Below are 14,006 nucleotides of genomic sequence, written 5' to 3' on the forward strand. Positions count from 1 at the left end.
CCCCTTCGCTAAACTGGGCAGGGGCGGGGCCAGCACATGATGCATCCGGCCCACAGGCTGCGAGTTTGACACCCCTGGTCTAGACCAAACTAATGTAATATAAAGATGGATGTCCAAATGCCAAGTTCAAGGGGGTTTTAGTTATTTATTTGCATAAGACAATCCCATCTAAATAGTGATAATTATTAGTTTCTGTCCCAAACTCACTTTACTTAGGAAAAATAAGTTTAGCAAATGTGGTAACATTGAGAAGCCCGAAAGCTGCATGAAAAGAGCTGCTTCTTAAAAATGCAAGTTGGCTTTTTTTATAGCATAGTTTTGTCGATTCCCTTGGCTCAACCTGAACATCTGTTTATTTTTATCCACTTAATCCATTTTATTTATTTCATAAAATGTTTTAACAAATTTGTATAGCCACCCATTGCAGTAAGTGGCAAATGATTCTGGGTAACAAACATTCTCAATAAAAGTAAAAACAATTACAATCATAAATGCCTAATTAAAATGCATAGGAAATAACACAACCAACAAACTGAGGCAGAAGATTGGTCCCTTCACATACTCCGGACCTTAGGCTCAGGTTTTTAGGGCCTTACTAAAAAGTCAGCAGGATCGGGGCCATCCTACTCTCCAATAGGATGGCCCCTAAGGCAGGCACTATGGCAGAAAAGGCAGGTTAGAATTAGCCAACAGGACTCTGGCATGCTCATCCTGACAGACCAAATCAGACAGGTAGAAACTACTATGCCAAAGGTTTAAGTCTAGTTAGTACAAATTGTGAAATTTAATCCCAGTTGGTATCTTTTATACCCTGGGTCTCTATTGTGATAGTTAGCACATCACTGTTACACTATTTGCAGCTAGGTTCCCTGCATCAACTGAAAAGATGTAGGATGCCTTCTCTGGTTTCATAGATCATCCAGTCTGATAATCCTTCTGTATGGTAGTCTCCAGTTTTCTCTGCACGTTCTACCAAACCATTAAGAGAATAATATCACAGCATGAGTGTAATGATGGCTGTCATATTGCGTACTAGCTGGACGCCTGTGCTTCACTACAAAACTATGTGATTGTGTGTGATAAATTGACTTAATGTAGAATGTGTAACTCCGTAGCATCCGAGCGTGTTAATATAAGGCAACTGGCAGTTGGAACAGAGAGGAAGAGGGAGTAGAATGTCCCAGCCCGCAGGCCAGATAAGTCGTGCGCTGGCCACGCCCACCCCCAGTTTAGCGAAGGGGTAGCATCAGAGTGTGTTAATATAAGACAACTGGCAGTTGGAACAGACTTCTTTTCAGGTGGGGAGGGAGAGTAGAATGTCTAGCTCCTTAGCATCAGAGGGTGTGAATATAAGGCAACTGGCAGTTGGGACAGAGTTCCTTTCAGGTGGGGAGGGGGAGTAGAACGTCTAACTCCTTAGCATCAGAGCATGTGAATATAATACTGTATATGAAATACTAATGATCTGATAGTCATTTCGAAAAATCCTTTCTTAACGAGCACCTAGAAGCCAAGAGGAACATACATGCCAAATTTCAGGCCTTTGTAGGCTTTATCGTTCTGAGATTTCGTGATGAGTGAGTGGTATTTGGCTTTTATATATATTAAGCTTTTTAAAACTCAGACGTTATGATGAAACCAATAGCATAAGCACCACATCCAGCCCAACACATACATTCTCTTTTGCAGTTTGTTTTTGTAACCTTGGGTAAGGTGATTAAATTGAATATAATGATCCTTGGTCTAGAAGAGATGGTGGGGAACATCCACCAGGAAACTATTTTATAAGAATGCCTATGATATTTTCTCCCGTGCCTGAATAGATTAGGATAACAATCCTATGTGAAGACTTCATCCAAAACAATGCCAGATTTACCGGCAGATTCATGATTTTCTCCCATTTGCTGTCTTCAAGTGTTTGATTTCTCTTTTTGTGTTTCCTCCAGTGGGAGCTACTGGGCAAGGCGGAGATCTGATGTCAGATCTTTTTAACAAACTGGTCCTCCGGCGCAAAGGTGAGGAAGCTTGTTGTGGTTTCTCCCCAGTGATGCAGCGAACAAAGCTTAAGGTTTCCTATTAGTAGAAAACAACGTTTTTTTTTTCACTGTAACTAGGATTAAAAGCTAAGTTATGAATTTCTTATGGTTGCTTCTAAGATTAAAAACCATCAGTCTTTGAGACAGAGAGGCAAGAACAGGATCAAGATAGAACAACCAAAACCATTCTGAACTCCACTCAGAAAAAAGATTAGTAAATCCCATTCAGGCAACATATTTAACTTCTTACCGAATCAACCCATTTTCTGGGTCTGCCATTTAAGCCATTAATTAAATAAGGTGGCTGAATTAACATACTGTTTGACATATATAACCAAACACAAACCAAAGGCTAACATTAAAAAAGTTATTTACCTGATCTGGTTCTCCTGGTTATGGGAACAATGCTTTCAAGAAGAAAGATAAATTCTACACAGGGAAAACCAAAAGGTTTGATTTGCATAGAGCACGGGTGTCAAACTCGCCACGTCACATTGCCATCACGTGACATTTCACAATGTTTTTCCCATTCACGGAGCTGGGGTGTTGCGTGGCCTCTATGTGACACATCCAGCCCACGGCCGCCAGTTTGACACCCCTGGCATAGAGCATCAGGCCTTCATTTTTACTAAGATCAAGCCATCATGCAAAATAAATCATCTCCAGGTTTTAGTCCAAGTAAGAATATGAAGAATATGAAGAGGGACATGGTGGCTCAGTGGCTAAGACGCTGAGCTTGTTGATCGAAAGGTTGGCAGTTCAGCGGTTCGAATCCCTAGTGCCGCGTAACGGGGTGAGCTCCCGTTACTTGTCCCAGCTTCTGCCAACCTAGCAGTTCGAAAGCACATAAAAAATGCAAGTAGAAAAATAGAGACCACCTTTGATGGGAAGGTAACAGCGTTCCGTGCACCTTTGGCGTTGAGTCATGCCGGCCACATGACCACGGAGATGTCTTCAGACAGTGCTGGCTCTTCGGCTTTGAGACGGAGATGAGCACCGCCCCCTAGATTCAGGAACGACTAGCACATATTCTTTACCTTGAGAATATGAAACATCTAATGGAGAGAACCTGTGGCTATCCAGATCTGGTGAAATGTATTTCACAGGATTTGCAACAGGATTGTGGTTTTTATAGGCACGTCCACCACTTTGAATCCAAAGCCAGAAAGGTATTTCAAAATAGACAACAGGCCTGCATCTGCTAATGCCTTCCTTCCTTTGCCCCATAATCACAGGAAAATAGACATTTGTTAAGCAGGCAGTGACAAACTACAAAGGGTAATTTGTAGTGGGTGGGGTACATTGTTGGCACTTTTTAAAATTCCAACCAATTTTCCATATACCTATCATAGTAATCGGGGGGGGGGGAATGCAGCTTCTTTAAAGGAGCATTGATAAATGTGGTATGTGTACTCAGACTAACTCTGGACGACTTTTTGCGTTTTGGATTCAAAGCACTGCACTTAAGCTTCCAGATGTGTTCTAAGTAGGAGTCTCCTCCTTAGTAGCTTTTACATCTTTCAGCTTTCTTTACAATTTGTCTCTCTGGGTGCAAAATTCTGAGTAAATTAAGAAATGTATCTCTGTTCTCCTTGCTGGGCCAACACTTCCCCATCTTTGTCATTTAGATGTCAGGCCTGCACTTTTGAGGAAGTGTCGATCTCCTGGTGCCACTTTTCCATTTTGTCTTCTCTCCCGCAGGCATCTCGGGCAAAGGACCAGCAGCTGGTGGAGACAGCAATGCGCCCAATGTGCCAGCTGGTGCCTTTGGCCGCATCTCAGACACCATTCCGCCCCTGCCACCCCCACAACAGCCAGCTGGGGAAGAGGACGAAGATGACTGGGCTTCCTAGAAGAACATATGAGGCGCATCTTGTTGTTTGACATGTCCATCTTTTTTTAGAATACTCACGACAGTGGATATTGCCATCTTGCCATCCAATCCAGAATAGCAACATGAATATAATTACGCACAAAGAAGAATCTGCCACCGTGCAATTTGTCTTCAAGGACGAGAGCTAGTTTCCATCTTAGAAAAAAGCCTCCATGATCAAACATGGCATGTTTGGCCATCTGTGTCAAGACTCGGCTTGCTGGGAACTGGGAGGTTTCAGAGGGTACCCAGCTACTGCTGAGAACAGCTTCAGTTTTCTTTCAACACTCATATCCTTTTCAGCTCTGTAAAGAAGGGCATTTGCCTGTTCAGAGCAATTATTATATATAAATAAGCATTTTACTCTACTTACTTTGAATGCCCTAAATGAAAATCTGAAAGAAATCTGTTTTCGCATCTGTGTGCAATAAGAACCCATTTCAGGGGACAAAACTGGAATTGAGGGAGGTACATTATTAGCTTGCATATTGGAAAATGTATTAACCTTTCAAAAAAAAAGGCACACTTTGCTTTCCCTTCCTTTTCCTGTCTTCTTCCTTTCAATTTCTTGTTGTGGAAGGTAGTATTTGTTTGCAGCATCAGGATGGAAACTCAACGTGCGAAGACCATACAAGCAGTCCTCGTCTTAAGCAACCACAATTGAGCCCAAAAATCGATATTGCTAAGTGAAACATCTGTTAAGTGGATTTTGCTCCATTTTACAAGTGACCTTGCCACAGTTGTTATATGAATCCCTGCAATTGTTAAGTTGGTAACACGGTTGTAAAGTGAATCTGGTTTCCCGATTGACTTTGCTTGTCCGAAGGTCGCAAAAGGGGATCACGTGACCCACTGAACACTGCAACCGTCGTAAATAGGAGTCAGTTGCCAAGTGTATGAATTTTGATCATGTGATCTTGGGGATGCAACGGTGTGAAAGTGTGAAAAGCAGTCCTAAGTCACTTTTTTCAGTGAACGGTCACTAAATGAACTGTTGTAAGCCGAGGACTACCTGGACTAAGTAGTTCAATTGTTCTGGGTATCTTTGCACGTCGGCGGAAATGATTCTCAAGATATCCACCTAAGTGAGTCTTCTGGGCCATCCTCACTGAACCATGTTATATAAACCTCTCTAGTTTGCAAATGCTGCTGTGTGTCCCTTCTATCTCAGGCAAGTAAACTAAAAAAAAAAAAATGATAGAAAAGCAAGTACCGTATTTTTCGGTGTATAAGACGCACCTTTTCCCCCCAAAAAAGAGAGTGGAAATCTGGGTGTGTCTTATACTCCAAATGTAGCCCTGCCAAGCCTCGCAAACGGAGATTTCAGAGGCTGAAAAAAGCTTCAGAAAAAAAGCCTCTAAACAGAGTTTCAGAAAAAAAGCCTCTGAAAGGCTTTTATCTAAAATAATATGGCAAGCAACAAAAGAAGAATCGGTCAAGGTTCTAACCAAACTATGCTAACAAATCTGGAGAATGATACAATAACCGACAGATCGGAAGAGTTTAATCTATATACCAATACCAAAGAAAGGAGATTGAACTGAGTACAGATAGTCCTTCAGAATAAAAGCCTCTGAAAGAAACTTCAGAAAAAAAGCCTTTTTTTTTCCTGAAGATATTTCAGAGGCAGAAAAAAACATTTTTCTGAAAGGGTTTCAGAAGTTGAAAAAAAAGCAAGGCACAGAGCTCACAACTAAGGAACCTGTTGCTAAAATTCACCTCTGGGGAACAGCCGATCGGGGGTATTCCGGGAGGCCGATCCACCCACCAATCAGCTTTTTTCTTATTTTCTTCCCCAAAAACTAAGGTGCGTCTTATGCTCTGAAAAATACAGTACTTAAAAAAGGAAAGACTGGATAATGTAGCTGTGCAGCAATTCAAAGGTTATTTATTTATTTATTTATTTTGTCGCATTTCTATGCCGCCCAACTCCCAAGGGAGTTAAACCCTCCCTAGGGTTAAAAAAAAAAGACACTTTGAAGCTCTCCTGCGGCACCTGCCTGGAGGTTTTTCCTAAAACCAGGCAAGCTGCCTTTGGTTTAAAGCAGTGTTTTTCAACCTCAGGAAGTTCAGCTCACAGAATTCCCCACTCCACACATCTTAAAACTTATTGGGAAATGAGAAACACTGCTTTAAAGTGTTGTAGACGTGCATCTACCCTAGTTTTTCAATCCCCTTTTGCCAGCCCTTTTAGATGTTTTTTTTTTTTTAAATCAGCATTTGCCTACACAGCGCATTTTAAAAAGTGGTTTTTAGCAGCTCTTTTCCATCAACCCTCCCAAAGCTAACTTTGACCAATAGCAGTTAACCTATGTAAACAGCTTTTGCTTAAGAGTGGATAGCAAACTGAAGCCAAGAATTCCTTGGCTGAAGGGATTAAGGAAAGCGTAGTGCTTCAAAAGTGATCCCTGCACCTCTAGCCTTCTTGCCTAATGCACCACATAGCAGTGTTTTCAACTTTGGCCATTGTAAAATGCATGGACTTCAACTCACAGAATTCTCCAGCCAGCAGCCTTGCTGGCGAGGGAATTCTGGGATTTGAAGTCCATGCATCTTACAATGGCCAAAGATTGAGAAACACGGCCATAGCATGTGTGTTCCTTTTAACTTTGTAGTGAGCCCTGTTTTGATGCTGGCAGAGAGAGAAAACTGGAATGTCTCACAGTTCAGGGGAAATGAGAACTTGGAGTCTATAACCGATTATATCCCACACACAGATTTTAGCAACAATGACTGCTGGTGGCATAGAAAACATTTTGAAATTGAAATAGCTGTTTCTGAGTGTGAAATGCATTCAGAATGGTTGGAACAAGCTAATTTAAGCTTGAAATAACCACTTCGAGTTCGGTTCAATGTCAAAATGTTTGCACACCCTTATTAACCACCTGCCTTGAACTTTGAATAGCATATATTATAACCTCAAAATAATGTCCAAGAGGCACTGTGGTATGCAAAATGAAATAGAGGGAAAACAATGTTTTTGTCCAAATCTTTTCAACAGAGGATTCAAATTTCCACCATAAACAGAAGAAATTAAGGTTTTCCAACCTTAATTTAGTTTAGCATGGTGAGTTCAGAAAACTATTTGAGTGACTGGAAGAAAAAAAATACACAATTCAAAATTAAGATCACACAATACAAGTTTAATGCATTTAAATACACAGGAGACATTTTGCACAGGCGGAGGTAGCAATTTTGAGTAGATGGCTTATTCCTCACAAAGAGACAGACTTGGAATTGGATTTCTTTTCCCAATGGAACTGCAAGACAGAAATTAGGAATTACATGAGGCACGTAGTGACGAAAGTCAATAGAGATAATAATGTGCACATTTCACCAGCAGGAAAATAAATCTTAAAGAGTCTAGCTTTGATTAATTGATGCTTGGATTCTCTAGGAGTGTGATGGCGAACCTATGGCATGCCAGCCGTTGCCTCAGCCCAGCTCTACCATGCATGCACCAGTGCCTCCTGCCAGCCAGCTAGTCTTTGGGTCTCTGCTGCACATGTGCGGGGGGCAGGGAACATGCTCGCACATGCAGGGGACAGGGTGTATGCGTGGTGGTGGGGCACATGCACAGGGTGCTCGTATTGCATTTTGGGGGTTTGCGCGCACGCACCCCCCTGCACCCCATTTTGGGCCTGGAAAGCCTCCACCAACCTGGAAGCCAAAACGGCATGGGGACACCACACAAGGCCTCCCCGCACCCCATTTTGGGCCTGGAAAGTCGCCTGCACCAACCTGGAAGCCAAAATGATGCATGTGCTGGGGGCCGCTCACATTGTATTTTGGGGGTTCATGCACATGCATTCGCACGCACTTGCGCTTTGGGCACTCGGCACCAAAAAGGTTACCCGTCACTGCTCTAGGATGATAGCATTTCATAGGAATTTGCAAATGGAGTGTGATTTGGGACTTACTTTTCTTAGTGCTGCAAAAGCCGGTCCAAACCTATCCTTGATTTGAGTTCTGCTTTTAATCCATCGAGGAAGTTTGTTGAGAACAGCTGGACGTGTGTATCTGTGATCTAAAAGCACAATACTGGCAAAGTCCTGTTGATGCCGAATTGCCCTTCCTGTAAAAAAGCAAACCATCTTATTTATTTAATCCATTTATATGCCCCCCTCCCCCAACTTGTCCTTGTCACATGAATGGCCAACAGGATTAAATTCAATTCAAAGTGAGAAGCCACTGGGCAAACTGTTTAAAGCGGTGTTTCTCAACCATGCCAACTTGAAGATGCATGAATTTCAGCTCTCAGAATTCCCCAGCCAGCACGAGATTGACATACAAATATTTCCTCCCTCGAGATGACTAGGGCAAAGAACGTCAGATACAACCTTTCAGACCTGTGAACTTCAGCTCTCAGAAATTTCCACTGCTGAGAATTCTGGAAGTTGAAATTTACATATCTGGAAGGCACTCAGGTTGCAGAAGGCTGTCACGTTGAAACTGCTGTGAGTGACCAATAAAACAAATTTTGCTCGAAGAATATTTTATGCTGATAAACCTACTGATATTTCCGTGCCCAAACTTAGCAAGACAGGAACCTACATTATGAACGTATGAAACGAGATGGGAGAAAGTGGCAGAGATTCTTCCTGCTGTTTTCTCCCAAATTTCTCTAGCATTTTTAGCAGGTTGGTTGCACACAAAATAGTGCCTCCTTACAGCCCAATTCCATAGGACACTTTCATGTTCAATCAGAAGATCCATCTTGCCCACAGCAGTTGTCCATAATTGGAAGCAGAGGTTTTTCTGCGCTCATGTTACTCAAGCATTGCATAGAAATGAATCCAGGATCCTCTTATGTACAACCTCTGATCTAAACGATCACTTGCCTCTTATGCTTCATTACTTTGATGGCGGTGAGCCAACTTTGCACAGAAACTCGTATGAAAAATGTACATACAGTACTACTGCATGATAAACGTGTAAAAGAAAAGATCACCTATTCCTAATTTCTCTGCCATCTTATCCAAACTTCCCTGATTGGTTACTTGGGAGTGTTCCCATGTTTAAAACTGACAATAAGGTAACCAGGTTCCATCTGACCATCCATAAAACGCCGATTGCGAGAACTCTGTATTTTAGAACCAATGGCATACTTTACCTATTGACTGGTTGACTGCTTTCATGCATAGATTTTCAATGAGCAAGTTTCCTGGAGATTGGCCTGCACACTTTGGCTAGAGAAAACCAAGACAGGTGGGATACATCAATGGGGTTAGAAGCTAATATTTTTTTTATTTTATTTATTTATAATCTGTCTTTGTTATTTTTACAAATAACTCAAGGCAGTAAAACATATCCAACATGTCTTCTTCCTATTTTCCCCATAACAATAACCTTCTAAACTGGGTTGGGTGAGAGAGAGACTGGCCCAAAGTCACCCAGTTGGCTTAGGCAGGAATTGAACTCAGTCTCCTACTTTCTAACCTGATGCCTTAAGCAGTAGAGCAAACTGACTCTCAAGAATACTCATCTCAAGTCACCCAACAATCCAGCCTTCCCCTACAATTGATGCCACTAATGTTATTTATTTGATTTATACCCTACCTTTCTATCCAAATATTGAAGTAATCCTACATATGTTACATAGAATTTCCTTAATTCTATTCAAGGATAAGTGTGACACAGCATATTTAGAGTAGATAAACCCAATCTTGGTAATTTCTAGCCCAAGGAAGTACAGGTAGTCCTCGACTTACGACTGTAATTGACCCCCAAATTTCTGTTGCTAAGCGAGACAGTTAATAGGTTTTGCCCCATTTTACAACCTTTCTTGCCACAGTTACGTGAATCACTGAAGTTATTAACATGGTTGTTAAGCGAATTTCGCTTCCCCATTGACTTTACTTGTCAGAAGGTCACAAAACCTGATCATATGTCCCTGGAATCCTGCAACCGTCATAAATACGGGTCAGTTGTCAAGCATCTGCATTTTGATCATGTGACCATGGGGATGCTGCAAGTGTGACGCTGCAAATTTTTCAGAAGTATGAAAAATGGCCGTTAAGTCACTTTTTTCAGTGCCATTGAAACTTCAAACGGTCACCAAACAAACTTTTGTAAGTTGAGGACTATCTGTAGCTGTGTTGGAAACAATCATCTGGTGCAATTTTCTGGTCAGGTTACTTTCCCAGCTCCAACAGTTACATGGCCAGGCATGACAGTCTAGAACTCTACCTTTGTCTATAGCAGGGGTGTCAAACTGGCTGCCCGAGGGGTGGATGCATCACGCGTAGGCCGCATCCACCCCGGCTCTGCAAAGGCAAAAAAACCGTCGCGGTACGTCACGTGACACGATCGACTTTGACACCCCTGGTCTATGGAGATTCTCAGTCATCCACGTCACAGTTGTCCCAAAGGTGTTTTTTCAAGAGGCAGCTGGACTTTCTGGTTTTTCTTTGAAGACGTTTCGCTTCTCATCCGAGAGGCTTCTTCAGCTGAAGAAGCTTCTTGGATGAGAAGCGAAACATCTTCAAAGAAAAACCAGAAAGTCCAGCTGCCTCTTGAAAAAGCATCTTTGGGACAACCCTACCTTTGCTGGTTGCAAGCAATGCGTAATTTATGGCAACAGGAAATACCAAAGAAAGGAAATGTAGAATCTGATGCATGTTTAGATTCCCCCACCACAAAACAGAAATGCCTTGGAGGACTGGGAAGGAGTGCCAGTCTTTCCAAAGAAATGAAGAGTCAGCCTTCCCATTAAGGACAAGTTCATCCATCTATAACGAAGGATCTCTCTTAACCTCATTCAGTGATAAATTAGCCACCTCGGCATTGAGGTGAGAGGAAGGCTGTGCATAGCTGTCCCCACTCCAACAGTTTCAGCCAAGGGAAGCCCAAGAGGTACACGCAAAGCCCAATACTAAGCGTCTCTTACGACTCACTCTCCTGGGACTTGCAATACAGCTAGTCCTCGAGTTAACGACCACAATTGAGTCCAAGATTTCCACTGCTAAGCAAGACTGTTGTTAAATGAGTTGTGCCCCATCTTATGATTGTTAAGCAAATCATTACACTTAAGTGAATCATGCAGTTGCTAAGCAAATCTGGCTTCCCCGGTTGACTTTTTGCTCATCGGAAGCCAGCTGGGAAGGTTAGAAATGATGATCGCACAACCCCAGGACAGGGAAACAGTCATAACTACATGCCAGTTGCCAAGCACCCAAATTTTGATCGTTTAATGTGGAAACCGGGTCCTCAAGACAACTTTTTCAGTGCTATTTTAACTTCAGTCACTAAAGGAATGGTTGTAAGTCAAGGACTACCTGTGGTTAAATGTCACCTCAGTTAGCCTAAGAATGAGAACTAATTGCGGCTTCTCTCACTGATGAAAATGAAGCATTTGTAAACAGAACGATGCAGACGTTCTAAGTTGCATGACAACTGTGAGAGAAAGAAAAAAGCACAGAGAACCACTGTGTAGAAATTGTGTACTTTGACCAAAAAAAAATAAATAAGAATACTGAAAGATCAGTGTTTCTCAGCCTTGATGTTTTTAAGATGAGTGGTCTTTCAACTCCCAGAATTCCCCAGCCAGCTATGAGCTGGGAAATTCTGGAAGTTGAAGTCTACATATCTTAAAAGTTGCCAAGGTTGACAAACATTGCTTGGGGCGCTTCAGAAACTCCAGTGATCAGAGGAAGTAAAGTTACCCTCCCTCACCAGGGCAGGTTGGGCTGGGGAATGCTGGAAGTTGAAGTCCACTCATCTTAAAATGGCCAAGATTTAGAAGCATTGCCGTAGGTCAGGGTTGTCAAACTCCCAGCCCATGGGACGGATGAGTCACGCGCTGGCCAGGCCCATACCCGGTTTAGCAAAGGGGGGGGGAGTCCCAATACGTCATGTGACGCCGCCATGACGACATGAGTTTGACACCCCTGCTGTAAGTGGAAAACAGAGGAACTTTTACCATTGTTTTATCCAGGTAAGCCATTTTCTCCTGAAGTTCTGGAGATTTTATGTTGGGGTAGGGCATGCCCACCATAATTACACACCTGGGTAAAGAGAAAATAAGGAAAAGTATGAAACATATAAATCACCCAGCATCATCCCTTTAACTTGCATAATAATCCTGCAATGCCAAATAGACCCTTTCAATCTAAAAGAGTTCTTTTTCTCCCATGTTATTTTATTTTATTATACGTTTTACAAAAAGAAACACCAAAAATAGGAAGGAAGGAAACTCAAAAAAACACAATCGGAGTAATTTACAATCCAAGCATGTCACATACAAAGCAATATCCAGTGTATAAAGCTTTCTTTAAGCTCAAGAAAAGAAACAAAAATAAATAAATACACTATTTTGGCCAAGTAAGGTGAAAACCTATGCCAAGGAGAAACCCACTGCACTAGTTTTGATTAGTGGGTAAAATTGCCTTTTCAAAAACAGATTACAATTTCAATCAAAGGTGCCTGCAGTGGATAGGCCGCCGGTATATCAAATGCATTCAAGATAACCTAATATTTTTACCCTTGGAATCTTAAACAGCAATTGGAGGGAGTTTTAAGTAAAAATGCGGGAAAAGAAGCAATTTGGGAATAATATTCTGCATACAAATTGGCCTCCTACAGGTAGGGTTTATGCTACAAAGCCCATACCTCTTTCTGGATAACTATTGCTTTACTCGACCGAGAAGAGGCTTGTTTCATTTCGGATTCATTTGTAAGGAGAAATGGCTTTGTCTCTGAAAGCGTGGTTAGGCATTGCAATTTACCAAACCCTCCCACCTAATTGCCTTCACAACTTGCTTGTGACAACAGGGGGCAGTTAATATGCAGCAACAGCTTTCTGTCATCCTGCATGTCAAGCTTAGCTGTCCCACTAAGGCAGGTGCAGAGACCAGGGTGGGAGGAATAACACTGGCGTTAAAAATGGAAAGTGGAACGTTTATGAAACAACAGATTTGCCTTAAAGAAGGAAGTGACAGCTTTGCCCACTTGCCATACAATTTTTTCTCTCTCTCTCTCCCTCTCTCTCATCCTAATACCTTCTATGTTAGCCTTCAGTCTGTTGCACAATGGGGAATATGTCTCATTAAAATCAAACACCCTGCGCTAAAAGCTAAACCCCGAAATCAGCATTTGAACGGCCCTTCCCAAAATTAAGACTTCAGTTTGTATTAGCTCAAACCTAAGTGTGATGCTCTCCCCCCATCAATATTTCATAACTCTCTGAATTCTAAATAGAAAATATTCCAGTGAACAATTCTACCACCACTACCCCGAGCACAAGCTATCATTTTTACCTTCCCAGGTCATCCGAAAAATTGATTCCTTCGCTCATTTTCCCACCGACTACAGAAAAGAGCAGTGCTCCTGTCATGGGGCCGTCTGTTAGGTTGCAGCGCTGTGTCAAAGGAAGTCCACAATGCAATGGTTAAAAGCTGGAGTACCTCTACGGTCAGCTTACTACCTCTTCCCAACTGCTCAATAAGCTCAAAGATCTCCGACCTCCGTGCATTTCACTGTGCCCTCAAGACCCTGCTGTTCCGCCAGGCCGGGCTATCACAGTAAATGATTTTAAATTGGGTGTTTTAAATTTTTGAGTTTTAATTCAGGCCGAAATTATTTAATAATTTTAATTATTTTTTAATTGATATCCGTATATTTTTGTGTTTTAATAGGCTGTACACTGCCCTGAGTCCTTCAGGAGAAGGGCGGTATAGAAATAAAATTATTATTATTATTATTATTATTATTATTATTATTATTATTATTATTATTATTATTATTATTATTATTATTATCTTCCAATCTTCTATTTCGTACCTTGATACACTTGGCATATTCTGACAAGACCTGCTCCACTTGGTTAGCCTTCTTGGGTTCCTGAAATATCTGTAAATGGCATCGTACGTTAATTATAGGAGAACATCATTCATACCATGTGAGTAGTAAGATCTCAGGAGCTAAAAGTCTGTAGAGATTCTCACTCATCCAGGTCATGGTTGTCCCAAAGGTGCTTTTTCAGGAGGCAGCTGGACTTCCTTGTTTTTTCTTTGAAGACGTTCTGCTTCTCATCCAAGCAGCTTCTTCAGCTCCGATTCCCCATATCATGTCAGAGCTGAAGAAGCTTCTTGGATGAG

The 14,006-nt window shown here is 41.8% G+C and overlaps 2 protein-coding genes across 6 annotated transcripts in view; one reads left to right on the plus strand and one right to left on the minus strand.

Moving 5' to 3' along the window:
* Positions 1 to 5,053, plus strand: part of WASHC1 (WASH complex subunit 1) — a 68,101-nt gene extending 63,048 nt beyond the window's left edge. For both annotated transcript variants that reach the window (XM_034402722.3, XM_034402721.3), the window contains exons 10-11: positions 1,947 to 2,015; positions 3,738 to 5,053. In XM_034402722.3, coding sequence (XP_034258613.1) covers positions 1,947 to 2,015; positions 3,738 to 3,889 — 221 coding nt within the window. In that variant the 3' untranslated portion in view covers positions 3,890 to 5,053. The remainder of the gene's footprint in view (positions 1 to 1,946; positions 2,016 to 3,737) is intronic.
* Positions 5,054 to 7,031: 1,978 nt separating this feature from the next.
* The window catches only part of DDX11 (DEAD/H-box helicase 11), a 49,504-nt gene continuing 42,529 nt past the window's right edge, over positions 7,032 to 14,006 (minus strand). For 3 of the 4 annotated variants that reach the window (XM_087873705.1, XM_034402751.2, XM_087873706.1), the window contains 6 exons: positions 13,690 to 13,758; positions 13,167 to 13,267; positions 11,831 to 11,915; positions 9,023 to 9,098; positions 7,830 to 7,984; positions 7,032 to 7,169 (listed from right to left, as the gene is read on the minus strand). In XM_087873705.1, coding sequence (XP_087729831.1) covers positions 7,125 to 7,169; positions 7,830 to 7,984; positions 9,023 to 9,098; positions 11,831 to 11,915; positions 13,167 to 13,267; positions 13,690 to 13,758 — 531 coding nt within the window. In that variant the 3' untranslated portion in view covers positions 7,032 to 7,124. The remainder of the gene's footprint in view (positions 7,170 to 7,829; positions 7,985 to 9,022; positions 9,099 to 11,830; positions 11,916 to 13,166; positions 13,268 to 13,689; positions 13,759 to 14,006) is intronic. The other variant, XR_015728850.1, reaches the window with a different exon arrangement.

The sequence above is a fragment of the Pantherophis guttatus genome, chromosome 7 (genome assembly GCF_059756535.1).
Source record: "Pantherophis guttatus breed Tessera chromosome 7, ASM5975653v1, whole genome shotgun sequence".
Taxonomy (NCBI): Eukaryota; Metazoa; Chordata; class Lepidosauria; order Squamata; family Colubridae; genus Pantherophis; species Pantherophis guttatus.